Source organism: Gloeophyllum trabeum (genome assembly GCF_000344685.1).
Source record: "Gloeophyllum trabeum ATCC 11539 unplaced genomic scaffold GLOTRscaffold_00006, whole genome shotgun sequence".
NCBI lineage: Eukaryota > Fungi > Basidiomycota > Agaricomycetes > Gloeophyllales > Gloeophyllaceae > Gloeophyllum > Gloeophyllum trabeum.
Window position 1 is genome coordinate 514,992 of NW_006920415.1, and position 21,122 is coordinate 536,113.

Here is a 21,122-nt window from a genome sequence, read left to right on the forward strand (position 1 = left end):
ATGAACTTGAAGAATCTTCTCGGCGGCTTGAAAGCTAGAAACTGCAAGGTACCGGCGGTGGTGCCCCGCAACGCGTCGCTTGCTGTTCACGCCACACCGACCGCGACGGAGGACAACACCTTCGACGCGCTGGTCGACAGACTACGTATCCCGCAGAGTGCGTTGGGGAATACCAGCCAGGTACGGTTTGTTGGATCCGCTCCTCGTCTAGGTCTGAAAAAAGGATTGGTCATTAGGTCTCTTCGAGAAGATCACTAACTACCAACCTTGCGACGGGAGGCTGCGTGGAGCAGCCTGTGCTGTTCCAGCCTAAGCCTCGCCGCTGGGATGCAAACCCACATTGGATCAATGACACAGCCTTTGACAAGGCACTCTTCCCCGTTGCCAAACCCGCCGCCGACATCGTTGACTTCGCCGCACATCCCGCCCTTTACCCGGTCACCCAGAGACTCTATTCTCAGGTCATCTGGTACCGCATTGAGGTGGCTGACTGGCCGCCTTTCCGTTCCACCCCGCGCTTCGACCCCTTCGAGGACGATCAAGGCGACGATAGGCCCAATGCTCCGAGCCACACCATGTCCCTCAAGTCGGCCGAGCTCTCTCCCGTGTCGTCGAGCGACGAATTGCCTGCCGTCACCACCCCAATTGATGAGGTCCCGCCATCCGCTTGCGGGTTGGACGACGAGTGCGTCAGGAATTCTACCACTGCAATGGTGGCACGGCCACATAGGAGGTATGGACGACTGATGGGGCCGCGACCGAGACCAGAGACCCGCGGCGAGCGGGACCGTCGTTTGGCCGCCGCAGGCCCCCCTCCAGGCCTTCCGCCTCCGCGCATGACGGCACCGGCGACCTCCGACTCCAACTCCCTCGCATTCCTAACAGAGACCCACGAGGAGCGGACTCACCGACTGAAAGACGTCGGGCCGCCTCCAGGTCTCCCGCCTCCCCGCAGGAGCGTCGTGACGGCACGGTTTGCGTCAGCTGGCGAGACGCGCGAGGACAGAGAACGCCGACTCGCTGATGTAGGCCCGCCTCCGGGTCTGCCACCTCCGCGCATAAGGGCGGCGACGACGCTCGAATTCGCCTCGGTCGGAATGGTATCGAAGATCCCTGAGGAGCGGGCTCTTCGCCTGAAGGATGTCGGTCCTCCTCCCGGTCTCCCGACTCCCGGTCTCCCGACTCCCGGCAGACGTATCGCGACGAAGGCGAGATCTGCGGCAGGCCAAGAGACTCCCGAGCAGCGTGCCCGTCGTCTGAAAGATATTGCTCCCCCTCCAGGTTTGCCTCCTCCACGTACAAGAGAGCAAGTGGTCTCGGAGTTCGGCGTCGGCGGGGGCGGTAGCGCGACGTGCGTAAGGAGACGAGGGGCACAGTCTTGTTATAACTAGCTTCGACCAAGTGAGAGAGAGAGAGGCAGAAAAGCCGTGGCATGAAGGATAGGGTTTGGGACTTTGAGCGGTGATTGTACCATATTTTCTTTGCTTTGCTGTACGATTAACAGGCGGGAGGGGAGGGGAAAGCGGTTGTTTTCTTCCTTGCTGGATTTCATTGCATCTTTTGTATCATCAGAATATATTGCGCTCTGCTCTGCATCCATCGATGTTCATCCCATGCCCTAGGACCTGAGATTTGCAAATGTCAAGGACTCGGACCGCGATAACCTAGTTCATCACGTATCAGACTTTGGCACCGCGCGGCCATCCCTCCAGAGCTCAAGTCCATTGCTAGCCGCAGGGACGCTGAGCGCGTCAGGATGCTGACAGGAATACCAGCTTCAGTCGTAGCTGCACCCTCTGTGAGATCATCGCGATCGCAATTTCTGCTCATAGCTGCGATACCCACAGTAGCTAGAGAAACAACTGAGCCTAGCAAGAACCACGTGAGACAGACTAGCAAAGGAACTCCAGTGCGGCGGTCCTGTACAGGGTACATGCACAATGGACGCCGGTTTGCGGCCAATGGGACTGAATTCGTCAGGAGGGGGTGGGCAGGAGGCAATACGAAGGAACATCCCGGGTCAGACTAGGGATCTCGGATATCCTATCATAGCAGATTCCGATCGAAGCTTTCCAGCAGGCGAGCTACCGAGGTCTTCGAGAGCAGGCCAGAAAGGACCTTCCTTTCATCCCAGCTTTGAATGATCGCGATGCAGATATTTCTCTAGGGATTCAACCTTATGAGCACGGATTATAGAGGGCATGCGGAAATAACCATCAGCGAAGCTGTACTTACTACGTAGAAACATTGAGGACGCGAGTCTGCGTTCGTATACTCATTATAGCGCAGGAGTATCGGATTGCATAGTAGTGCGGCACGAGGCTAACGGGCTGGAATACCCGTCTCCCCATCCACAAAATATACGCATATTCCACTTACCCGAGTAGGCCTTTGGGCATGCATGGCATTTGACCATATAGGCCCAAGAGAAGCCCAGGCGCACCAGGCCCTCCCGTTGTTCTTCGGCATCTGCCGTGGGAATATAAAAGTCAACCTCGCCACACGTCTCTCCAACCGCATCTTGAACCACATCCCCCACATCCAACGAGCACCTCACTACTCTCTCACCAACCAAGCAGCCACAACACGATGAACTTGAAGAATCTTCTCGGCGGCTTGAAAGCCAAACAGGGCAAGGTACCGGCGGTGGTGCCGCGCGACGCGTCGCTCGCTGTTGACGCCACACCGACCGCGACGGAGGACAACACCTTCGACGCGCTGGTCGATAGACTACGTATCCCGCAAAGCGAATTAGGGAATACCAGCCAGGTACGGTTTGTTGGATCCGCTCCTCGTCTAGCTCTGACAAAAGAATTGGTCATTAGGTCTCTTCGTCAAGAGTACTAATTACCAACCTCGCTATGGAAGGCTGCGTAGAGCAGCCTACGCTATTCCACCCTAAGCCTCACGGCTGCGATGCACATCCGCCTTGGGTCAATGACACGCACTTCGACCCGGCACTCTTTCCCATTGCCAAACCGGCTGCTGCAACTCTTGACTTCGCCGAACAGCCCAGTCTCTACCCCATTACCCAAAAGCTCTATTCCCAGGTCATCTGGTATCGTATCGAGGCGGCCAACTGGCCCCCCTTCCGGTCCACCCCGGTCTTTGACCCCTTCGGAGACAACAAAGACAACGACGTGCCCGATGCTCCGAGCGACACCGCGTCCCCCGAGTCCGCCGATCCCTCGCCCGCGTCGTCGAGCGATGAGTTGCCCAGAGTATCCACGCCAGCCGACGAGGTCTCGCCTTTATCTGTTTGCGGCCATGACGCGCACGGTCGGCCACGGCTAAATAATGCATGCCCAGTGACGCCCGGGAATGCTCCTGAGTATGCGAGCAAGCCCACGACTGCAGCGGTAGCACGGCTGCAGCAGAGCTACGGACGTCCGAAGGGGCCACGGCCGAGACCAAAGACCCGCGGCGAGCGCGAACGCCGTTTGGCCGCCGCAGGCCCCCCTCCAGGCCTTCCGCCTCCGCGCAAAAGCGCACCGATGATCTCCGACTTCAACTCCCTCGCAATCCTATCAGAAACGCGCGAGGAGCGGGCTCGCCGACTCAAAGACGTCGGGCCGCCTCCGGGTCTCCCGCCCCCGCGCAGAGCGGGATTTGCACCGGTTGCTGAGACACGCGAGGAGAGAAAACGCCGCCTCGCTGCTATCGCCCCGCCTCCGGGTCTGCCACCTCCGCGCATAAGGGCGGCGACGACGCTCGAATTCGCCTCGGTCGGAATGGTATCGAAGACCCGTGACGAGCGGGCTGTTCGCCTGAAGGATGTCAGTCCTCCTCCCGGTCTCCCGACTCCCGGCAGACGTATCGCGATCAACGCGAGATCCGCGGCAGGCCAAGAGACCCCCGAGCAGCGTGCCCGTCGTCTGAAAGATATTGGTCCCCCTCCAGGTTTGCCTCCTCCGCGTACAAGAGAGCAGGTGGTCTCGGAGTTCGGCGTCGGCGGGGGCGGTAGCGCGACGTGCGTAAGGAGACGAGGGGCGATATCGAGTTATCACTAGCTTCCAAAAAGCGAGAGAGCCAGGGGGAAGAGCCATGATATGAAGGATATGTTCGGGACTTTCAGCGGTGATTGTACCATATTTCCTTTGTTTCGGCTTTGTGCGAGTAACAGGGGAAGGGGAGGGGAAAGCGGGCGTGTTCTTCTTTGTTGAGTTTCATTGCACCTTTTGTACTATCAGAATGGAATCTGCTCTGCATTCATCGATCCTCATCCCATGCCCTAGGACCTGAGGTTCGCGCATGGCAAGGACCCGGACATCGATAAAGCTGTCCACCACGTGTCAGAGAGGTTCGTACCTACTGAGTTGAAGCCGCGTCGACAAAGGTTTTCCGGACGCCTCCTGCATAGAGTATACGTTCTGTGAGATCGATCGGAAATAACTCGTGCCCTTTGTCCTTGCGCTGCAAGATACTGGCGGGAACGCCAGTTTCAGTCGTCGCTGCACCTACTGTGAGGTCGCCGTTTCGCAACCTCTGCGAACGGTAGCGACCACCCACAGTGGCTGCAGGAACAACTGAGCCTGGCAAGGACAGGGCGACTCGGATCGCGAAGGGACTCAGATACTCGAGTGGGCGGTGCTGGACTCGGACAGGGTACATTAACGATGGACGCCGATTGCCGGAAAATTGGGATGGAACTCTTCAGGGGGGGACGACAAAAGAACATCCACGTCCGTAGGAACGTTGGATCGCGTGTCACAGCAGATTCCGGTGGAAGCTTCCTAGAATGCGAGCACCGAGGTCCTCGAGAGCAGGCCAGAAAGCTCCTTCCGTACTCACCTTCCGTCCTAGCTGCCTCTGTTATCCGTCTGTACGTCTTCGCACTGGCAAGGAGTTGGGCGAGACCATGCCTCGTGACGTCCATTGAAAACACGCCGAGGAAGAATTGGGGTGTTTTGATGCTTGCTTAGAGCGCAGATTCCGCTCGAACGATGGGGTAGCCCAAACATTGAGGGTTAAAGGGTCGAATAAGGTTGTAGTTCGCTCGCTCAGAGTCATCGGACAGCACTTCGAGGACGTTTCTCTCCCCATGTTTCAGGGTTGAGTCCAGCGATGCTTGACGATACGTAGGGGAACAGACAAGATACACCGCTCAGTGGCTTAGAGGCTGGTGAAGTCTACAAGCAAAAGACCGTGACTTCCCTATCTCAGACTCTCCGTGCAGCGCAACGACAGGCAACGACCCGGATATGGCCACGGTGGATAGTAACAACACGGTGTATTGTCACGTAGCTCACTTCGACGGACTTAATTCCTATCCACTATGTACGTCCCACACTCCGAATCGTTGCAGATAATAATATTTACCAGGTCTTCCTGAGATGTGCTGTTTAATGTATGCAAATGACTGGCTATGAGGCGCGTGTATCGAATGCTGGCTACATAGCGGAGTTAACACCGAAGCTTGACGAAACAGACCTACATTTCTATGGCGTCGTAGGCTCGCAGCTCAAACGAAACTGAACAGTCGCCCGCTGCTTCAGCTGAGCACGGATACCAAGGATGTCACCCGTGCAGTCCTCCAACTCGCAGCCCCGAAGCCTTGATCTTCTTCTCCCTCCGCGGACACAAAGGCTACAGTGCTTCTCCAACTTCTTTCTGCTCCATGCTGTCCCGCTTCCATAACGTCCCAGAGGTTGTAATGGCTATTCACTTCGGACGGATCAAACAGCTGTCACTTAGTGGATGCAGCTCGTGACAAAGGACTGCTTTACTGGGCATACAGACTCCTCATCCATTCAGCGCTTGTACGTCAATGGACAAGCTATACAGAACCCGTCTGTATACCTTATACACGATGGTTTGATGCACCCTAGCTACCCCCCCTCCCCCACCATGGGCAACCACCCCTCCGTGCTTGACCCCACCACCGAAAACCCCGCTCCCACCACCCACCCGGCCCCAGTTGCCTTCATCCTCGGCGCAAGCCCCGGCGTCGGGTACAGCGTCGCCCACGCCCTCAAAGCGCACGGCTACAAAGTCGCCCTCGGCTCGCGCCACCCCCACCCCTCTCCGGACGACTCAGAGGACCCGGATAAAGACTTCTTGCGCGTCGCTGTCGACGTGGGCGACCCCGCGTCCGTAAAGGCTGCGTTCGAGCACGTCCGGCGGGAGATGGGCGTGCCGAGCGTGGTGGTGCACAACGGTGTGTAGTATCAGTATGCCAGTCCGGGGTGGGTTCTCGATATGGAAGCTGACACCAATGACATGGAGTCTCGACCAACCCCTCGGCCCCCAACCCCGCCGACCCGCTCTCCCTGCCCTACACCGACTTCGCCGCGGGCGTCGCCACCGGCGCGGGCGTCCTCGCCGCCGCGCAGCACGCGCTCGCCGGGTTCCGCTCGCTCAAGCAAAGTGACCCCGACGCCGCGCACCATGCGCCGAAAGTCTTCATCACCACAGGCAACATCATGCCCTTCCGCCCCGCCATCCCCCTCTTCGCCACCCTCGCGGCACAGAAGAAAGTGTCCGCGCACGTGATGGAGCTCTGCGCGGGGGCGTACGCGAGCGAGGGTTTCCGGTCAGCTTTAAGTTCTCCCTCTTCCTCCTTGCTTCTTCCTCCTTCACTACTCACGGGTTCCCGGTGTGCGCCGGCAGATTCTACTTCGCCTCGCAGGTAAACGACAAGGGTGGGTTCCCGGGGGACGAGTTCAACCCGCGCGCGCACGCCGTCGCCTACTGGGACATCATATCCTTACAAAAGCAGGGGAGATGGGATTATAGGTGCGCTCCCGGGCGCGTCGGCGTTGTTCTGGCCGTGTTGACCTGGCGCGTGCAGGTTTACGAAGGACGGGTCCTTGCTGTCAGAGTACTGACATCGCCGACATGTATGTGTATACTCATGCTTCAGCACACTTGCTCCAATATTATGCCGTCGTTGTCCCGCGACGACGGGTACACCCAGCTGAGTGAATGTAGTGCGCCTTCAAGCTCCACGCAACCCCAAGCACAAGGTATTGAAAGAACGCTGACCATGCTGTCGCTAGCCGACACTTCATCCGCCTTCGGTACTCGAGTGAGCCAGCTGGCACATTCCTTCCAGCGCACACCAGTAAGCCAAGGCGAACACTAACAAAACAGGTATCGCGATACATCCTCGAGGTCGTGACTAAATAATACAAATTACAAATGCGTGTATCCCCCCGCCCCCCTCCTTAGTGTTACCTACACCTACAAAACCCCACCTTGGACCACAAACGTGCTATTCCCATACACACCACCCTGACCATCGCCCCTCGCAGAGCCCGTACTCTCCGCGAACCACCACAGCGTAGTCACGCCCACGGGGAAGGTATACGTCGCCTATCATGCCACCCGCACCAATGAACAATCAACGCCTTCAACGAGATGTGCAGGTAAGGAAGGGAAGGAAAACGCACCTGCTTCCCCCTGAACTCAATAGTAGCTGTAATAGGCTGCGGGTTCCACTGCCCGTTCGTATTGTCCGCCCTGTCGCCCACCATTCCGTCAATCCCAGCCACAAACAACGTTCACGCAGCCCAAACCCGGCCCCCCCCCCCGCCCCATTCACACACGCACGCACGGGGCCCAGAACATCCTGAGAGTAACTTGGAGCGCTCACCAGTTTGTCACGACCAGACTATACCGATCCCAGTCCGCCGCGTTCTTGCGCGCGGTCTGGTACGCGCCGACGACGAGGCCCCACGCCATGTCCCCGCCCACGCTCGCGCTGATCATCTTCGCGAACGGCCCGCCCGTGTCCTTCGGGATGACCGCGCGCGACGCCTGCGCCATCGCGTAGACTGCGGTTCAGAGCATGAACGCAGCGTTGCGGTATGGGCAAAGACGCAAGGAGTCAGCCCACTCCGCACCACCACTCCAGGTGACTACTCACACTCCTGGTTGACGCTCCACGTCCCCTTGCCCGTGTCAATGGTCACGACCCCGCGGCACCCGGCCCCGCCGCAGCTGTCCGTGCCGGGCAGCTTCGGGTTCCCGCTGCCGTCGAGCGCCCAGCACCACATCGCGCCCGTCTTCGCGTGGTGCGTGATCGCGCCGGTCATTCTGTTTGCCATCAGCGCGTAAGCCGCAAACCTGGGCCCCCCTTGTACATACAGGCACGCACATGTTGTCCATATACCACTGCGCGATTCGACGGTAAGTGAGGAGCGTGAGGGCGATGGAAAAGACAAGGAAAAGAAAGGAAGCAGTGGGCACCTTGATATCGCTCCACCAATCCGACCCGATCGTCCCCGCGCACTCGGTAAAGTACACCTCCTTGCTCGGGTACTGCGAGTGGAACGTGTCCTGGTCCGACACCTGCCCGCCGTAGCAGTGGAACGACACGCCGGAGAACGCGCCGGCGGCTTGCTGCATCTAAGGTCTAACGTAAGCGCCTGAATCGGGAGTGTTTTTGACGGCAGGAACGGGGAGGGGGAGAGGGAGGGACAGGAAGGGAGACCGAACGAGAAAAACGCACTAGCTGCACCGGGTACCCCCCCGCGTCGTCCCAATTATGCTCGTACCCCACAATCTCCACGCCGCCAAACCCGTTATTATCCATGAGTGTCCGCAGCGCGGCGCCGACCGCGGCCTCCGTCGACACGGGCATCTTGGTGCTCGGGTAGGTGGCGTCGCTGTTTTCGGGCTCGTTCTAGAGGGGCGGGGGTGAGCACAGGGGCGGGGAGAGAGGGGGGAGAAGAAGAGGAAGGGAGAGGAGAGAGGAGAGATACCTGGATGCTGATGGCGTACAGCGGTATGCCTTTGCTCTGGAAGCCCTGGAGGCATTTCAGGAGGTAGTTCGCGTCTGCAGGGGAGGCGGTGAGCTGTGGCGAAGCACGGGCTGAGGACCATACAAACGCACAGGTGTTGATGTAGTTCGTATTCAGCGTCCCCCCCTTCATGGTCCCGCCGCTCTTCATCCACCCGGGCTGCGCACACGACATTCAATTCAATTCAGCCACCCACATACCCAATTGATGATACTGAACTGATGAATAGAGGAGGAACTCACGGGCGACCACGGGAGTATCTGGATCTTGAGTATCGAGTTGACGCTCATGATGTCTTGGATGGTGGAGAAGAGGTAGGAGGGCGCGTTGTTGATGTTGAAGTTGTTGAGCGCGGTGTCGCCGCTCGTGTCGTCGAAGCTGTAGACTGCGCGACAGCCTTAACATCACTCATTGGGTTATGGTGTGGAGGGCGTGCGTACCGCTGGCTGAGAAGTCGGACGCGCCGAGGGGCACGCGCAGGAAGGTGAAGCCGGCGTTGTGGTTCCCGTCGGTCGCTGCATGGAGGTGGGCTGTCAATTGGGGTGTCTGTGGGCTGGGGACGTACGGTCGAATAGGTAGTTTAGCAGCGACCAATATTGGTTCGCGTTCTTGGACTGATGTAGATAATAAGCCGTGCTGAAGACACTCGTTCAAACAACGCGCTTACCTTGAGCTGGCTCAGGAGGAGTGCCGACGAGTCGGCTTGCAACGCGGCTCGTTAACTTGATAAGAGGAGCGAATATAACGACCATCGGACGTACTGAGAGTAGCCCCGAACCCGATTACCGTCTGGTACGTCTTGGCATCGTCGACGACGATATCCGCCTGCCCCGTCGCCCCGGGCGTGCCAAAGTTGATCACGGGCGACGGCTGGGAGTAGGTGAAGAGGCTGGTTCTGTCCCATTTCGTAGTGAACTGGGGAAGGGTCAGTTCAGTGACTGGACAAGACGTCGGGGATGCGTACCACGTCCCAGATTTGCTGGCCGGCGATGGGGGACGCGAGCGCGAGCCACCCGAGCAGGGCACACGTTCCGCGCATAACGAGCAGAGACAGGCAACGTGAAACTGGAAGCGGCACCAGCTCCTTTATTATAATATCCCCGCCCGCGCATTTCACAAACCCCTCGTCACACTGGCCCTCGGCTCCGCGCCCGAATTGCAGCAGCCGTGACGGAAAGCCAGAACTGCGACCAAGTTCTATCATCTCGGAGTGCATTCCTCTTCTGTTGGGCTCTGTCCGTGCCAGGGCGGCGATAACACGCGCAAAATTCCAGGTTTCGCACTCGTCCAAGCTGGAATGCTCAGCCCATCAGGCGAGCGAGAACAGCGATCTGGCTTGGCGAGCGAGTTCTCCGGCCCCGTTAGTGCACGCTGCTCGCAACCAGCTGCTGATGCTACCGGCGGTACTGTAACTCTACGCTGCTTCTCGCCAGAAGCGTAAAGCCCCTAAACGCGATCGGTGGCGTCGCGGCTACCAGACATTGGTTTGCCTAGAACGGATACAGTGGGTATAATATACATATCTGGGCGCGTATACTGCCTCGGTGTCGTAAAGGTCAGGTCGTGAGCGGGTGATAAAACAAAAATATGAATGTTTCTTAACCTCAAACTTGAACTGAACATGATTAATTCCTGTGGAACGTCTGGACCCGAATACTACTCTCCTCCGTCTCCGCAACAGAACTCTCATTCACAGCGTACCACCACAACGTCGTCACGCCCACGGGGAACGTATACGTCGCCTGCAAAGCGACTTTAATCTCCGCAACCCCCAAACCGAACCCCGAACGCACCTGCATATCCCGAAACTCGATCGTCGTCTGCACCGGCTGCGGGTCCCACTCCCCGCCCGAGTTGTCCGCCCAGTTCAGCACGACGAGCGAGTACCGCAGCCAGTCGCTGGACGATACGCGCCCCGTGACGTACGCGCCGACGACCAGCGCCCAGTTCATCGCCCCGCCGACGCTCACGCCGACGCGCTGCCCCCACGGCCCGTCCGCGTCGCGCGGCAGGATCGCCTTGGACGCCTGGCCCATCGCGTAGACTGCATCCAATGTCAACATTCAGTTCAGCGTGAACCGAAGACCTGGGGGCACGCACACTCCTGGTTGACGCTCCACGTCCCGTCCCCGTTGATCTGCGCGACGCCGCGGCACCCGGCCCCGCCGCAGCTGTCCGTCCCCGGCAGCTTCGGCAGCCCGCTCCCGTTCAGCGCGAGGTTCCACATCAGCCCCGACTGCGCGTGGTACGTCAGGCCCGTGATGAACCTCGTCGGCGCACATTCCCATTCAGCGTTCACTTGAGCCGGGCCAACGCGTACTCACAGGTTGTCCATGTACCACTAGTCGGCGGTGAAATGCGGTAGGTGAGGGAAGGAAGGGCCAACGCACCTTGATATCGCTCCACCAATCCGACCCCAGCGTGCCCGAGCACTCCGTGAAGTAGATCTCCTTGGTGGGGTACGCATTATAGAAATCCGACTGGTTCTGCACGTCGCCCGCGTAGCAGTGGAACGCGACGCCCGCGAACGCGCTGCCGGCCTGCTCCATCTACTCCACCCGCCCATAACACCCGCACCACACATGGCACGCAAGTTATATCAAGTCAACTTCGCGTGAAGGAGGGAGGAGGGAGGGAGGGACGCGCACCAGCTGCACCGGGTACCCGCCCGCGTCATTCCAATTATGCTCGTACCCGATCAACCTGACTCCAGAGAACCCGTTGTCGTCCATCAGCGCGCGCAGGGCGACGCCGATTTGCGCCTCGACGGCGACGGGCATGTAGCAGCTCGGATAGGTGCTGTCGCTGTTCTCCGGCTCGTTCTAGGCAGAGGGAGTAAATGTCGTCGCTGGCGCAAGCGACGTTGACGGCATGCGCACCTGGATGCTGATGGCGAAGGGCACGATGTTCTTAATCTGGAAGCCTTGCAGGCACTTCAGGAGGTAGTTCGCATCTGGCACCGCACACCGTCATCCCGGGCTCCAGCCGATAACCCCATCAATACACCACCCACAAGTGTTGATGTAATCCGTGTTCAAATCCCCCCCATCCATCGTCCCGCTCGTCTTCATCCACGCCGGCTAGAAGGACACCGCACTCGTCAGCACACGATGCGCGCGGGGACTGGAATTCAGACGCACCGGTGACCACGGCACGACGTGCACGCGCAGGTACGGGTTGACCGACTGGATGTCGTATATGGTGCGGAAGACGTAGTCGGGCTCGTTGTCGATGTTGAAATCGGTTAGCGAGGTGTCGCCGGACGTGTCGTCGTACGTCCACACTGCGCGCAGTGATTACATTTCGAGGTAAACGGAGGAACGGAATGGGGGGAGGGAGGGAGGGAGGGTGCTTACGGTTGGCAGAGAAATCGGACGCGCCGAGGGGCACGCGCAGGTACGTGAAGCCGGAGCTGTTCGCGCCGTCGGTCGCTGGGCCGGGTTCAGCTCGGCTCAGTGGCCTCAGTGCATTACTCACGGTTGAAGAGGTAGTCCAGGAGCGACCAGTAGTTGTCCGAGTTCTGCGTCTACTTCCCGACCATTCGAATGCAAAATCCTGCATGGGAGCGAACCGAGGACTGACCTTCAGGTTGCTCAACAGGAGCGCGGAGGAGTCAGCTTGTGGCAGGTATGAATCAGAGGAGTGAGGTTGAGGAGACCAGGGAAGGGCAGTTACTGAGCGAAGCGCCGAAGCCCCAGATGGTCTGGTACACCTGCGTGTCGTCGACCACGATATCCGCCGCGCCGATCGTGCCCGGCGAAGTAAACTCGATCGGCGGGTTCGGCGGCTGGAAGTACGTGAAGAGCTTCGAGCGGTCCCATGTCGTTTGCCACTAGAGTACGATTAGCGACACCCCCTGCCTCGAGGCGAGGTACCTACAATGTCCCAGATCTCTTGCGATGCGACCTTGGAAGCCAGCAGGGTACCAGCGAAAAGAGCTGTGGCGAACCGCATCCTTGTCTTTGGCCTTCAAGTTCGAGTCTAAGACCAGCTAGCCAACGTCACGGTGCTGGTCCAGGGAGGCGGGTCGAACCTCGGATGCACCATGAGGCTTTTAATAGGGCTCGGGCCCGCCCTGGAGTTCCTCCCGATCCGCAACAAGAAGAACAAGAGGAATTCTTTCTTTCCCAGAGCCTTCATTAAGATCTCCAGCCCCGGTGGTCACCACGGCTCAGATAGAAGCATGGGAAGATGCGTAACCACAACGTTGCGGCCTGCTTCAGATTCTCAGGATACGACGGGAGGAAGACTAAGAATATCGCAGTTACCGTCCGTTATGCTCCTGGCGGAAGAATTTGTATCCAGATTGCTGCATACATTTGGGTCATTTCACCTCTGGGCATGAGACCTGCTCGGTGCGCAGCAGCGAGAAGCAGAGTATCTGTCCTATACTTGACGACCTGAGGGTTCATGAGGTCAGCGATACGTACGGATCCCCATCATTGAACATGATGTTCAACTGAACAAGTCAATTATGGCACGCGCGCTGTACGGCGGGGGGTCACTTCGTGTCCTTCAAGCTCGGACATTGCTCGGACATCTGAATGGGACGCATTCAGCCAAATCGCTGGAGATTTCAAAACCAATGGTAACAGAGTAACGAACGAACCAGGAGGGCATCTTTCCGATGGAATTCGCGGTCTGGACTCTGCGCTCGGTAGCTGTACCGGTACGCAAGTTATCGGGCGCCACCCAGGGCGCTTGTGGTCAAGCCCAGTATCCATCACGCGTACATCGTGATATGTTCTCATGAACGCAATTCATACCTGTCGCTTTCATCGGTATTAGGATTTAAGCTTCACAGCGGATCAGTCCAAAGCACTCGCGCGAACAGATACAAAACAGGTACATAATAACGACACTCTAGAACAAGCCCAACAGGTCATCCGCAGGCTTCTGTGTCTGCACCGGCGATGCCACGCTAGAACCCAGCGATGTCGGCGGAGCCGAGTTCACGGGTGAACCAAAGCCATTCTCGCCACCGAATGCGAGCCCTCCGAATGGGTTCTGCGGAGCCGAAGCTGCCCCGGTCGTCCCTCCTCCAAATATTGACACGAGATCGTCGAGAGGATTGGCGGAAGTTCCGGCTAAAAGGTTTGCTGCGGCTGGCGTCTGGGGAATGATGGTGGTCGCAGCCAAACCTGATGGTTGACTGTCCGAAGCAGGAACATCGTCGAAGTCCAATAGGTTTTCTGATTGTTGACCTGCCGCGACGGTCTGAAGGGCTTTCTGGGTGGCGAGCCGATCGTCCACAAGGCTAGGGTGGCATATCAGTATCAGGAGCTATCCATATGCTGATGCAATAGGAGAGGGAAGACAAATGATAGATGGACAAAAATACGTACTCTTGTCCCTTTCGCTGTACAGAGTCTGCGCCAACCCTCCCGCGTCCGATAAATGTTTCCGCGGGCTTGTGGTAGACACTTGCTAATGTGCCTATCTCGGCCAGTAGCTCCTCCAACAGGACAGGTGATACGGTTGTCCTTGATAATGATATCGGAGGCCGCTGTGCGAGCACAACTCCCTAGAATTGGAAGTTCACGGCTCAAAGTCTTCGGACAGCACAACACGCGGAAGTTTACCTTCGCAGCAGCGGGATCTGATGATAACAGCCGCCAGTAAATGTACGCACGGTCTCGGACATCGGGTGAATCGCAATCCTTCGTGGCTGTGTTCAATATTCGCTGCACCAGACCTTGGGACACGTCCGGCTTCTTCAAAAATAGCTTCACCACGGCAGTCAAGGTTTGCAGTTGCACCTATGCATTCATTCGGAACACGACTTCCATTCAGCTCTGGAGTATCAGCCAGGCTAGAAGCGCAGCTCACCGGATACGACTCCTCTGTGAACGTGTCCACGAACATGTTCAGGAGTTCGTCGGCGTTATCAATCCTGCTTGCATACTCGCCGATTATCCAAATGAGGGAGGCTTTCGCCTCGGGCTCGTCTAGCTCGTCCAGGTTGGCACATAGAGTGGGGATGATGCCCTCATACGTCGCGGGGTATTTTCGGAAAATGTCCTAAGCCATGTCAGCTGCTGATAACAACAGAACAGGAAGGAGAGCGGTACCTTCATGACCACCATGGCTTCTTGGACGACATAGCTTACCCGGGTGGCAATGAGGTCCAGTAGAACATTCACGCAACGCTCTGCCGCGGAGTCGATTTTGATGGCGGTCTGCCCAATAGCCTTGATACTCTTTCGTACAAAGTCGACGTCGACCTCTGAAGCGTATCTGTTCCGCGTACATTAGCTCTCTAGTCTGTGCAACTTCTCGCAGAACCCACTCCTTCAGTTCACTCAGGAGAGCGTCCACATTATTGTCGTTTGCTAACCGGACCATGATATCCAGTTTCTCTACCTTGACGTACAGTGGGTCGTTGTATTTGCAGAAAAATACGCGCATTTCATTCTGCAGCAGGTCTGATCTTTTCTGCAATAGGAGGTTGATATTTCGAAGGGCGACCCATTGGACCTCCGGGGGCGAAGACAGGAGCGTGACAAGTGGCGGGGCCATCTTGCGAATGAACTGCTTGCAAAGGTCTTCTCTCCGGATCCCTCGCATGTGGATCATGATAACCTTCGTCGCGTATAGTTCAGACGGATTCAACATATCATGTAGATGAGTCAGTTGGCGCACCTTGACGGCTGCAAAAACAACGCTCCCGTTGACATGCTGGAACTGGGGAATCACTCGTTCGCAGATATGCTCTCGTTCCTTTTCATCGTCCGTTTTATATCTGGCCAAGGCATCAAGAATGGCAATACGACCCCATTCTGAGCATTCGTTGAGAGCGATGAGTAATTTATTGAGGATGTTGGTAGTAACGTTGAATAGCGCGGGGTCGTCCGGGGAGTAATCGGGTTGAGAGGTGACGGAAGCATGAATGTCAGACAGGGCTGCGACGGTATTTGCAACTACCTGATGACTATGAGGATATTCAGATCTATGGGGTGGAGGCCAAACTTACCATTGGGTTACTATCCGCAATCATGTCATGCAATTGCTCCAAAAATCCATTCTCCAAGACCAGCTCCGGCTTCAGATCATACAATTTTGCGACACACAGGGCAGCCGTCTTGCGGACATACGGATTGTCATCTCGCAAGCACTTCTGTAGCGGGTCGCTAACGTAGTCGATGATCTTCTCCGCGCGCAGCATGCCCATTGTACGAATCGCCAGGGCGCGAACAAGGGGGTTGGGGTCATCCGAATCTTTCACGAAGGTGTTGACGGCGAGGATCACCAATTCGGGCTGTGTCTTCGCGTAGTTCATGAGGTACAGGTAAACTAACTTCTTCTGCTCCAGATCATCCGTCTGCATGTTCTTCAAGACGTCGGGGAAGAGCCCGCTGACATCTTCAAGTATGTCAGATTCCCCTAATCAGAATGGGTGGACAGTTGCACGCACCTTTCCCCACCGTCATAGACGCTATGACACGCTTGATCGCATCCTTCCGCTTGTCTCTGTATTCACTATTGAGGTCTTGACTAAGCTCGTAGTTTTCACCTAGAGATATTATTCTGTTACCTGGAGCATGTAAAGGGGAAGATTCACTTTACCTTTTCGTGGTCCTGCCCGGAAGCTCATCGGGTTAGAGACACTATGCGATTCAGGAGCAACTTGGGCGATGACCGATATGAGGCGCTCTTTACTACTATCAGGTCAACGTCCGCTCCCCAGGGAGGCAAAGTCAAGAACCACAAGGGAATAAGCACAGAAAGCGGAAGCTGTATGTTGGTGGCTAAAGCAGAGATGATCCGGAACGCGTTTCGAGCAGCGCGGCCGGACGACTTGTATCCTGCTTTCATCTGTAGAACGTCCCGAGGACGATGCCTTTCGAGCGCATCTACTTGTTCTAAGTCTATTACCTCGCGAGCCATTAGGATCCATCTGAACCTATCAAGTGAAGTCTGAATATTGTTCTTGCGATCGATTTTGGATCGATTTGCAGCTCGAAGATGCAGCGGACGAAATCCTCGGCCACAGAGACCTGCCTTGCATGCCCTGATATTATTCCGAATCTACTGCGACAGTTATTTGCTGCAAACGACTACATTTCTCTACTGTCCTGCGCGCTAGTGAATAGGACCTTCAGCGCTGTTTCCAGGAGATTCCTGTACTATCGAGTGGCTTTCGTCGGCAAAGAGGGTCATCACAGGACGCTGAAATTCAGGCTCGGTGACGATCGAAAGCTACGAATTAATGCTGAGGTTCGTATTGTCTACTGTGACGTCGTCTATGTCTTGCATTTGACGCGTTGGTCGTTTCTCGCCAAGCGACATTTCCAGTCAGCTCTGGCCTCGGGAAACGCTGTACATGTCAAGCACATGTATATTTCTGGTGCGTCTTCTGTATTGGAGAACGTGGCAATCATAGCCGAACCTGTTGGCTTTAACCAGGCTCGCACCTTCACCCCGCGTGCGACGCAATCCGATCCTTCCCGTCACTGCAGACGTTATCAGTCAACCCGGACTTTTCTGGTGATATCAGTCGATTCCTTAGAAGTCTCTCAGATGCTATCCACTCCTTACATCATACGTTACGTACGCTTGAAGTCTGGGAGAGCTGCTTCATCGAACAAGATTATTACACGCCAGGCGGGATCAACAGCGTGAATACCATAACCGAGGATGACGAGGAGCAGGAGGATGATGCCGATATCCACGACAGCAGGGCGAATGCTGATGTCCTAATGGACATCTGCCCGGCAGACCTGAAGAGTCTCATCATCCATAATCCGAAGACGACGCTTTTGGCCAATTTACCAGGTTGGATAGACAGGCTCCGGGCTTCCGGCAAGTTATCAGAAATTGCATTAATTGTAAGTCTTGGTAGGCTGCCGACATGGATGGAAGCTCTGATAAGCCAATCGTCTCTGTATGTCAGGACAATGCTGGACCTGTGACTCCGGCAATACTTTTGTCTTTGGTACCCACTCTCTCTATGATTCATATACAGAACCTTTCAGTGGGCCTTTCTTATTCGCTTACTGACACGAACCTATTCTCTGCACTCAATAGCTTGCACGAACTGAGGGAATTATCGGTATGCTACTACCTCGTGAGCTGAACTGGCTATCCGTCCCGCATTGTCGTTACAATCCTAGTTTCCAGCAACTCAACACGCCTTCTGTCCTCCCGAGCCTTCCCAATCTCCGTAACCTACGAGTAACTCATACGGGACCTCCGATCAGCACTATTCGGGAAGCTACTCTCTTCTCGAAATTCGTACGGAGGATCATACGGGATTCCCCAACCTTAGAAGAGATTGAGCTTCGCAGGGAAGGCTTCGACCACAAGAGGGACCTTCAGCTATCGTGCACTAGTCCCCGACGGACACACACTTTATTCAAATCGTTCCGCGATCCTTCCCCATCCTTGACTCCGCTCATCCTGCATCTAGCTACGGCGAGGCATTCTGTTAAAGTACTGAAGATGGCTGACTTCTTCGTGAATGCGAAGCACTTGGCTAAATTCTGCAAAGCCCGCGGACAAGGGATAGAACATCTGGAGATCGGGATCGGAAGAGCGATTCTCCTCGGCCTGTCTCAGACGGTTGCCTCCCTTACGAACCTGAAACGGTTGCAACTGCGTGTAACTGGCGTGAGGCGAAAGCTGCTGAATGGTTGTCTCGAGGCATACGGAGAAAGTGTAGGACGTCCTTCTGAGCGTTGGATCGATCCCTTCGTGCGTAAACTTCCAGGCGGGCTATTCTGGCTAGATATCAATGGTAGAGAATGGGAAGTAAGTGACTGCGCTAACGCTCGTTATCCACTCCGAAACTAAAATGACAAGATATCATGGGCATGTCCTTCCCCAGCTAAATCGAGGAGTCAAAGCGAGATACCTTCACCCACCAGGGTTGTCACCGAAATGCAGCGGAAGAAAGTGGTTTGGGAGTAGTGGTAGTTGGCGATATAAGAGCTATCCGCAGTCGGCTATTGGTAATCTAGGGATGTTGTGAGCAGCTTTCTCTTGTACATGACCTTGCCTACATGTTTCTAGTCATCGTAGGAGAAACTGCGATCGATATCCGCCGCTTTCACTCTCCTCCCCGCAGGAACCACGTCGGGGACGGCCTTCCGAAGCATCGCCATGAGATCCTGAGACCCAGCAGGCGGTACCCAGTCGTGTATCTCTAGGCGGGCTATAGGGAGACCTACCCGTCTACGCTGCGATAATGAGTAGGCAAGATGCTTCAGCATATCCTCGTCCTTGAACGTATGTTCCCCGCTTTCTATGACGATCGTGTGTAGGATCGGTAGCGGCGTGCTGCGACCCAAGTCGGCTGGCGCTAGCATGACGCTAGTGCCAGTAATGTGATCCTGGTCGGTCTCGCATAACGCCCCAGCCAGGTCTATGGGCATGAATGCAACCTCGAATCTCCTCACGCCAGGGAAACAACCGAGCAACTCTACCCAGGCCTGACGCGAAGCTTGCCCAAGAATGAATCCTGGAATGCGTAGATGTTCGACATGATGTGCGAGAGGAAGCGCGGCACACGTCTTACTAGCGAGGTCCAGGCTACCCCGCCGCTGGGTACATTGCAGTGCCAAGTAGACGTGGGCGTCGTTGGCGTCAGTGCTTGTCTTTCCTTCGAACCTCACGGCGTGCCCGGAGAGCGTCAGATCCACACTTGCGATATTAACGGCGTCTGTACCAGTGACAGGTAGGATGGACTGGTAGAGTCTTTCGAAGCCGTCGATGCGGGTAGCTCTGCAGTATATGACCAGGCTGGTCGTCGCTGGAAAGGTAAGGTATTCCAGCATGGTTGTCATGTTCTCGCTAGGGATACGGAGGTGCTCTCCGAGAAACAGATGAGTAAGCAGAGGAAGGTCCACCCTGGGATATCCGTGGTTCAGATCTGTATATCTCTCCTTCTCATTGAACACAGTCCGCAGCTGGAGTTCTGTCAAGCGTGGAGACATGGAAAGGATATGGAGCATCTCCTCTGGGGTCGTCTTGCTGAGGACACTGTGAAGCCCAAGTTTGGTGAGGTCCTTGAAAAGAGGAGAAGTCCAGTCGCAGCTGAAGCCGCGTAGGGTTAAATGGTGTAGACGAGGTGCCCGTAATCCGAAGAAAGCGGTGGAAGGAGGGGGTAACTCGTGATTCAGCTTCTTCCTCATTTCCCAGGTTTCGAGTAGCGGAGCTTCGTCTGGAAGTTCTGCCATGACTTGATCGATGTCGAAACTCATCCCCGTGACCAAGAATTCCTTGACACGGCGGAAGTGAGTCATTACCAGGCGGGCGCTGTCCATACTTTCCGCGTCGTCCACATCCAGGGATACCCTTAATGGTATGACACCAGAGCGGCCTAGCACGGTAGATGACCATGTCGGATGCTTAGCACTGACGAAGTTCCAGAATTTAGGCTCGTCGAGGGCAACTGCCCTCCAATGTCGGCAGACACGGCTTAGCTTGACGATGCTCACTTGATCGAGACCTCCACCGTTAATTGCGACTGCAGCGAAAACGGATGCCAGAATCTCTGGAGGAAGATCGCCGATCGGGAAAGTACTCCATCTTGCGTTATTTTCTTCCACTTGAAGGTCGGGTCCTTGTGGGTTACCAGTGCTTGCCTCCGGGTAGGACTCGGAGCTGTTTTCAGGATCTCCATTGGTAGATCTGTAAGGACTGGAAAACGTCCCAGAGTCATCCGATATATCCGATAAGTTGAAGTTTCGGGCATCTGAAGTGTCCCAGAGTCAGATCATACCACTCTAGTATGCGCATTGGTCTAACATTGATCCGTCGATAAAGCCACATACCGTCTCGTCGCCACGGAGCCATTCGAGGCATCATTCTTGCAAGTGTCCTTAGATTACTAGGCCCTCACGTCGGTTGAACGGCCAGATAATACTCACTCCTACTTATATAGGTCGACGCAGAAGATGACGTCGAAGGGAGCGCTCATGATCAGGAGTTCGAAGCGTATAACAGCTGATTGCAGAACGATAGACGCACCTAATATTTTTACTGCTGGGGCGCCTGCCAATCAAAACCGCCTAATGCAGAAGAAGGGGAGCGCGTGGCAGCCGCCACTCCACTTTTGTCGGGGTAAGCTGGGCGCTAATGCGCTCGATTGCCCTCGAACGAGTAACTGACGGCTTTCTAAGCCGACTTCTCACCTTTTATGGCCATTTTGTGGTTGTTTGGCTTTGGATTAAAGCAGGAATTTCAAGTGCGTCTATCGTTCTGCAATCCGCTGAAATATGAACGCCACAATCTGGCCTGATGCCTGAGGAATCGACGACTACGAATCGCTACGTCCGAATAGCTTGTGAGCACCAGGATATCAGTGACAACATGCATACAAGTCCAAGGAGCATCCAACAACACTCCGGCCACGACATATGGTCGTAGTTGGCGAGG

General features: G+C 56.1%; 7 protein-coding genes across 7 annotated transcripts; 3 read left to right on the forward strand and 4 right to left on the reverse strand.

Moving 5' to 3' along the window:
- GLOTRDRAFT_138484 (uncharacterized protein) lies at positions 1-4,010 on the forward strand (the record flags this gene model as incomplete). The annotated part of the gene is made up of 4 exons (XM_007867521.1): positions 1-180; positions 237-1,351; positions 2,580-2,769; positions 2,826-4,010. 4 exons carry the CDS (start codon positions 1-3, stop codon positions 4,008-4,010), a joined length of 2,670 nt encoding a protein of 889 aa, XP_007865712.1.
- Positions 4,011-5,910: 1,900 nt separating this feature from the next.
- On the forward strand, positions 5,911-6,736 carry GLOTRDRAFT_21723 (uncharacterized protein; the record flags this gene model as incomplete). The annotated part of the gene is made up of 3 exons (XM_007867297.1): positions 5,911-6,157; positions 6,226-6,532; positions 6,610-6,736. Coding segments are annotated over 3 exons (681 nt in total), but the record flags the coding sequence as incomplete, so codon positions are not given.
- Positions 6,737-7,182: 446 nt separating this feature from the next.
- Positions 7,183-9,783, reverse strand: GLOTRDRAFT_41363 (glycoside hydrolase; the record flags this gene model as incomplete). The annotated part of the gene is made up of 15 exons (XM_007867356.1): positions 7,183-7,314; positions 7,392-7,461; positions 7,595-7,775; positions 7,868-8,037; positions 8,099-8,115; positions 8,191-8,349; positions 8,453-8,626; positions 8,706-8,779; positions 8,837-8,903; positions 8,987-9,129; positions 9,185-9,259; positions 9,310-9,358; positions 9,412-9,446; positions 9,506-9,659; positions 9,709-9,783. 15 exons carry the CDS (start codon positions 9,781-9,783, stop codon positions 7,183-7,185), a joined length of 1,575 nt encoding a protein of 524 aa, XP_007865547.1.
- A 489-nt stretch (positions 9,784-10,272) lies between these two features.
- GLOTRDRAFT_75778 (glycoside hydrolase) lies at positions 10,273-12,698 on the reverse strand (the record flags this gene model as incomplete). Its single annotated transcript, XM_007867522.1, has 14 exons — positions 10,273-10,486; positions 10,538-10,788; positions 10,845-11,011; positions 11,069-11,085; positions 11,135-11,293; positions 11,393-11,566; positions 11,624-11,697; positions 11,758-11,824; positions 11,885-12,027; positions 12,101-12,175; positions 12,222-12,270; positions 12,327-12,361; positions 12,420-12,576; positions 12,624-12,698. The coding sequence occupies 14 exons, from the start codon at positions 12,696-12,698 to the stop codon at positions 10,370-10,372; spliced, it is 1,560 nt and encodes a 519-aa protein (XP_007865713.1). The 3' UTR covers positions 10,273-10,369.
- Positions 12,699-13,512: 814 nt separating this feature from the next.
- On the reverse strand, positions 13,513-16,510 carry GLOTRDRAFT_115940 (Adaptor protein complex beta subunit). The gene is made up of 10 exons (XM_007867523.1): positions 16,311-16,510; positions 16,159-16,257; positions 15,718-16,106; positions 15,387-15,668; positions 15,034-15,326; positions 14,816-14,981; positions 14,574-14,765; positions 14,327-14,503; positions 14,090-14,268; positions 13,513-14,001 (listed from the first exon to the last, which is right to left on the reverse strand). Exons 1-10 carry the CDS (start codon positions 16,336-16,338, stop codon positions 13,608-13,610), a joined length of 2,199 nt encoding a protein of 732 aa, XP_007865714.1. The 5' UTR covers positions 16,339-16,510; the 3' UTR covers positions 13,513-13,607.
- Positions 16,511-17,078: 568 nt separating this feature from the next.
- Positions 17,079-18,653, forward strand: GLOTRDRAFT_138488 (uncharacterized protein; the record flags this gene model as incomplete). The annotated part of the gene is made up of 6 exons (XM_007867524.1): positions 17,079-17,091; positions 17,151-17,572; positions 17,638-17,652; positions 17,710-17,811; positions 17,865-18,494; positions 18,546-18,653. The coding sequence occupies 6 exons, from the start codon at positions 17,079-17,081 to the stop codon at positions 18,651-18,653; spliced, it is 1,290 nt and encodes a 429-aa protein (XP_007865715.1).
- A 98-nt stretch (positions 18,654-18,751) lies between these two features.
- GLOTRDRAFT_138489 (uncharacterized protein) lies at positions 18,752-20,549 on the reverse strand (the record flags this gene model as incomplete). Its single annotated transcript, XM_007867525.1, has 2 exons — positions 18,752-20,439; positions 20,519-20,549. 2 exons carry the CDS (start codon positions 20,547-20,549, stop codon positions 18,752-18,754), a joined length of 1,719 nt encoding a protein of 572 aa, XP_007865716.1.
- Between the last annotated feature and the right edge of the window lie 573 nt (positions 20,550-21,122).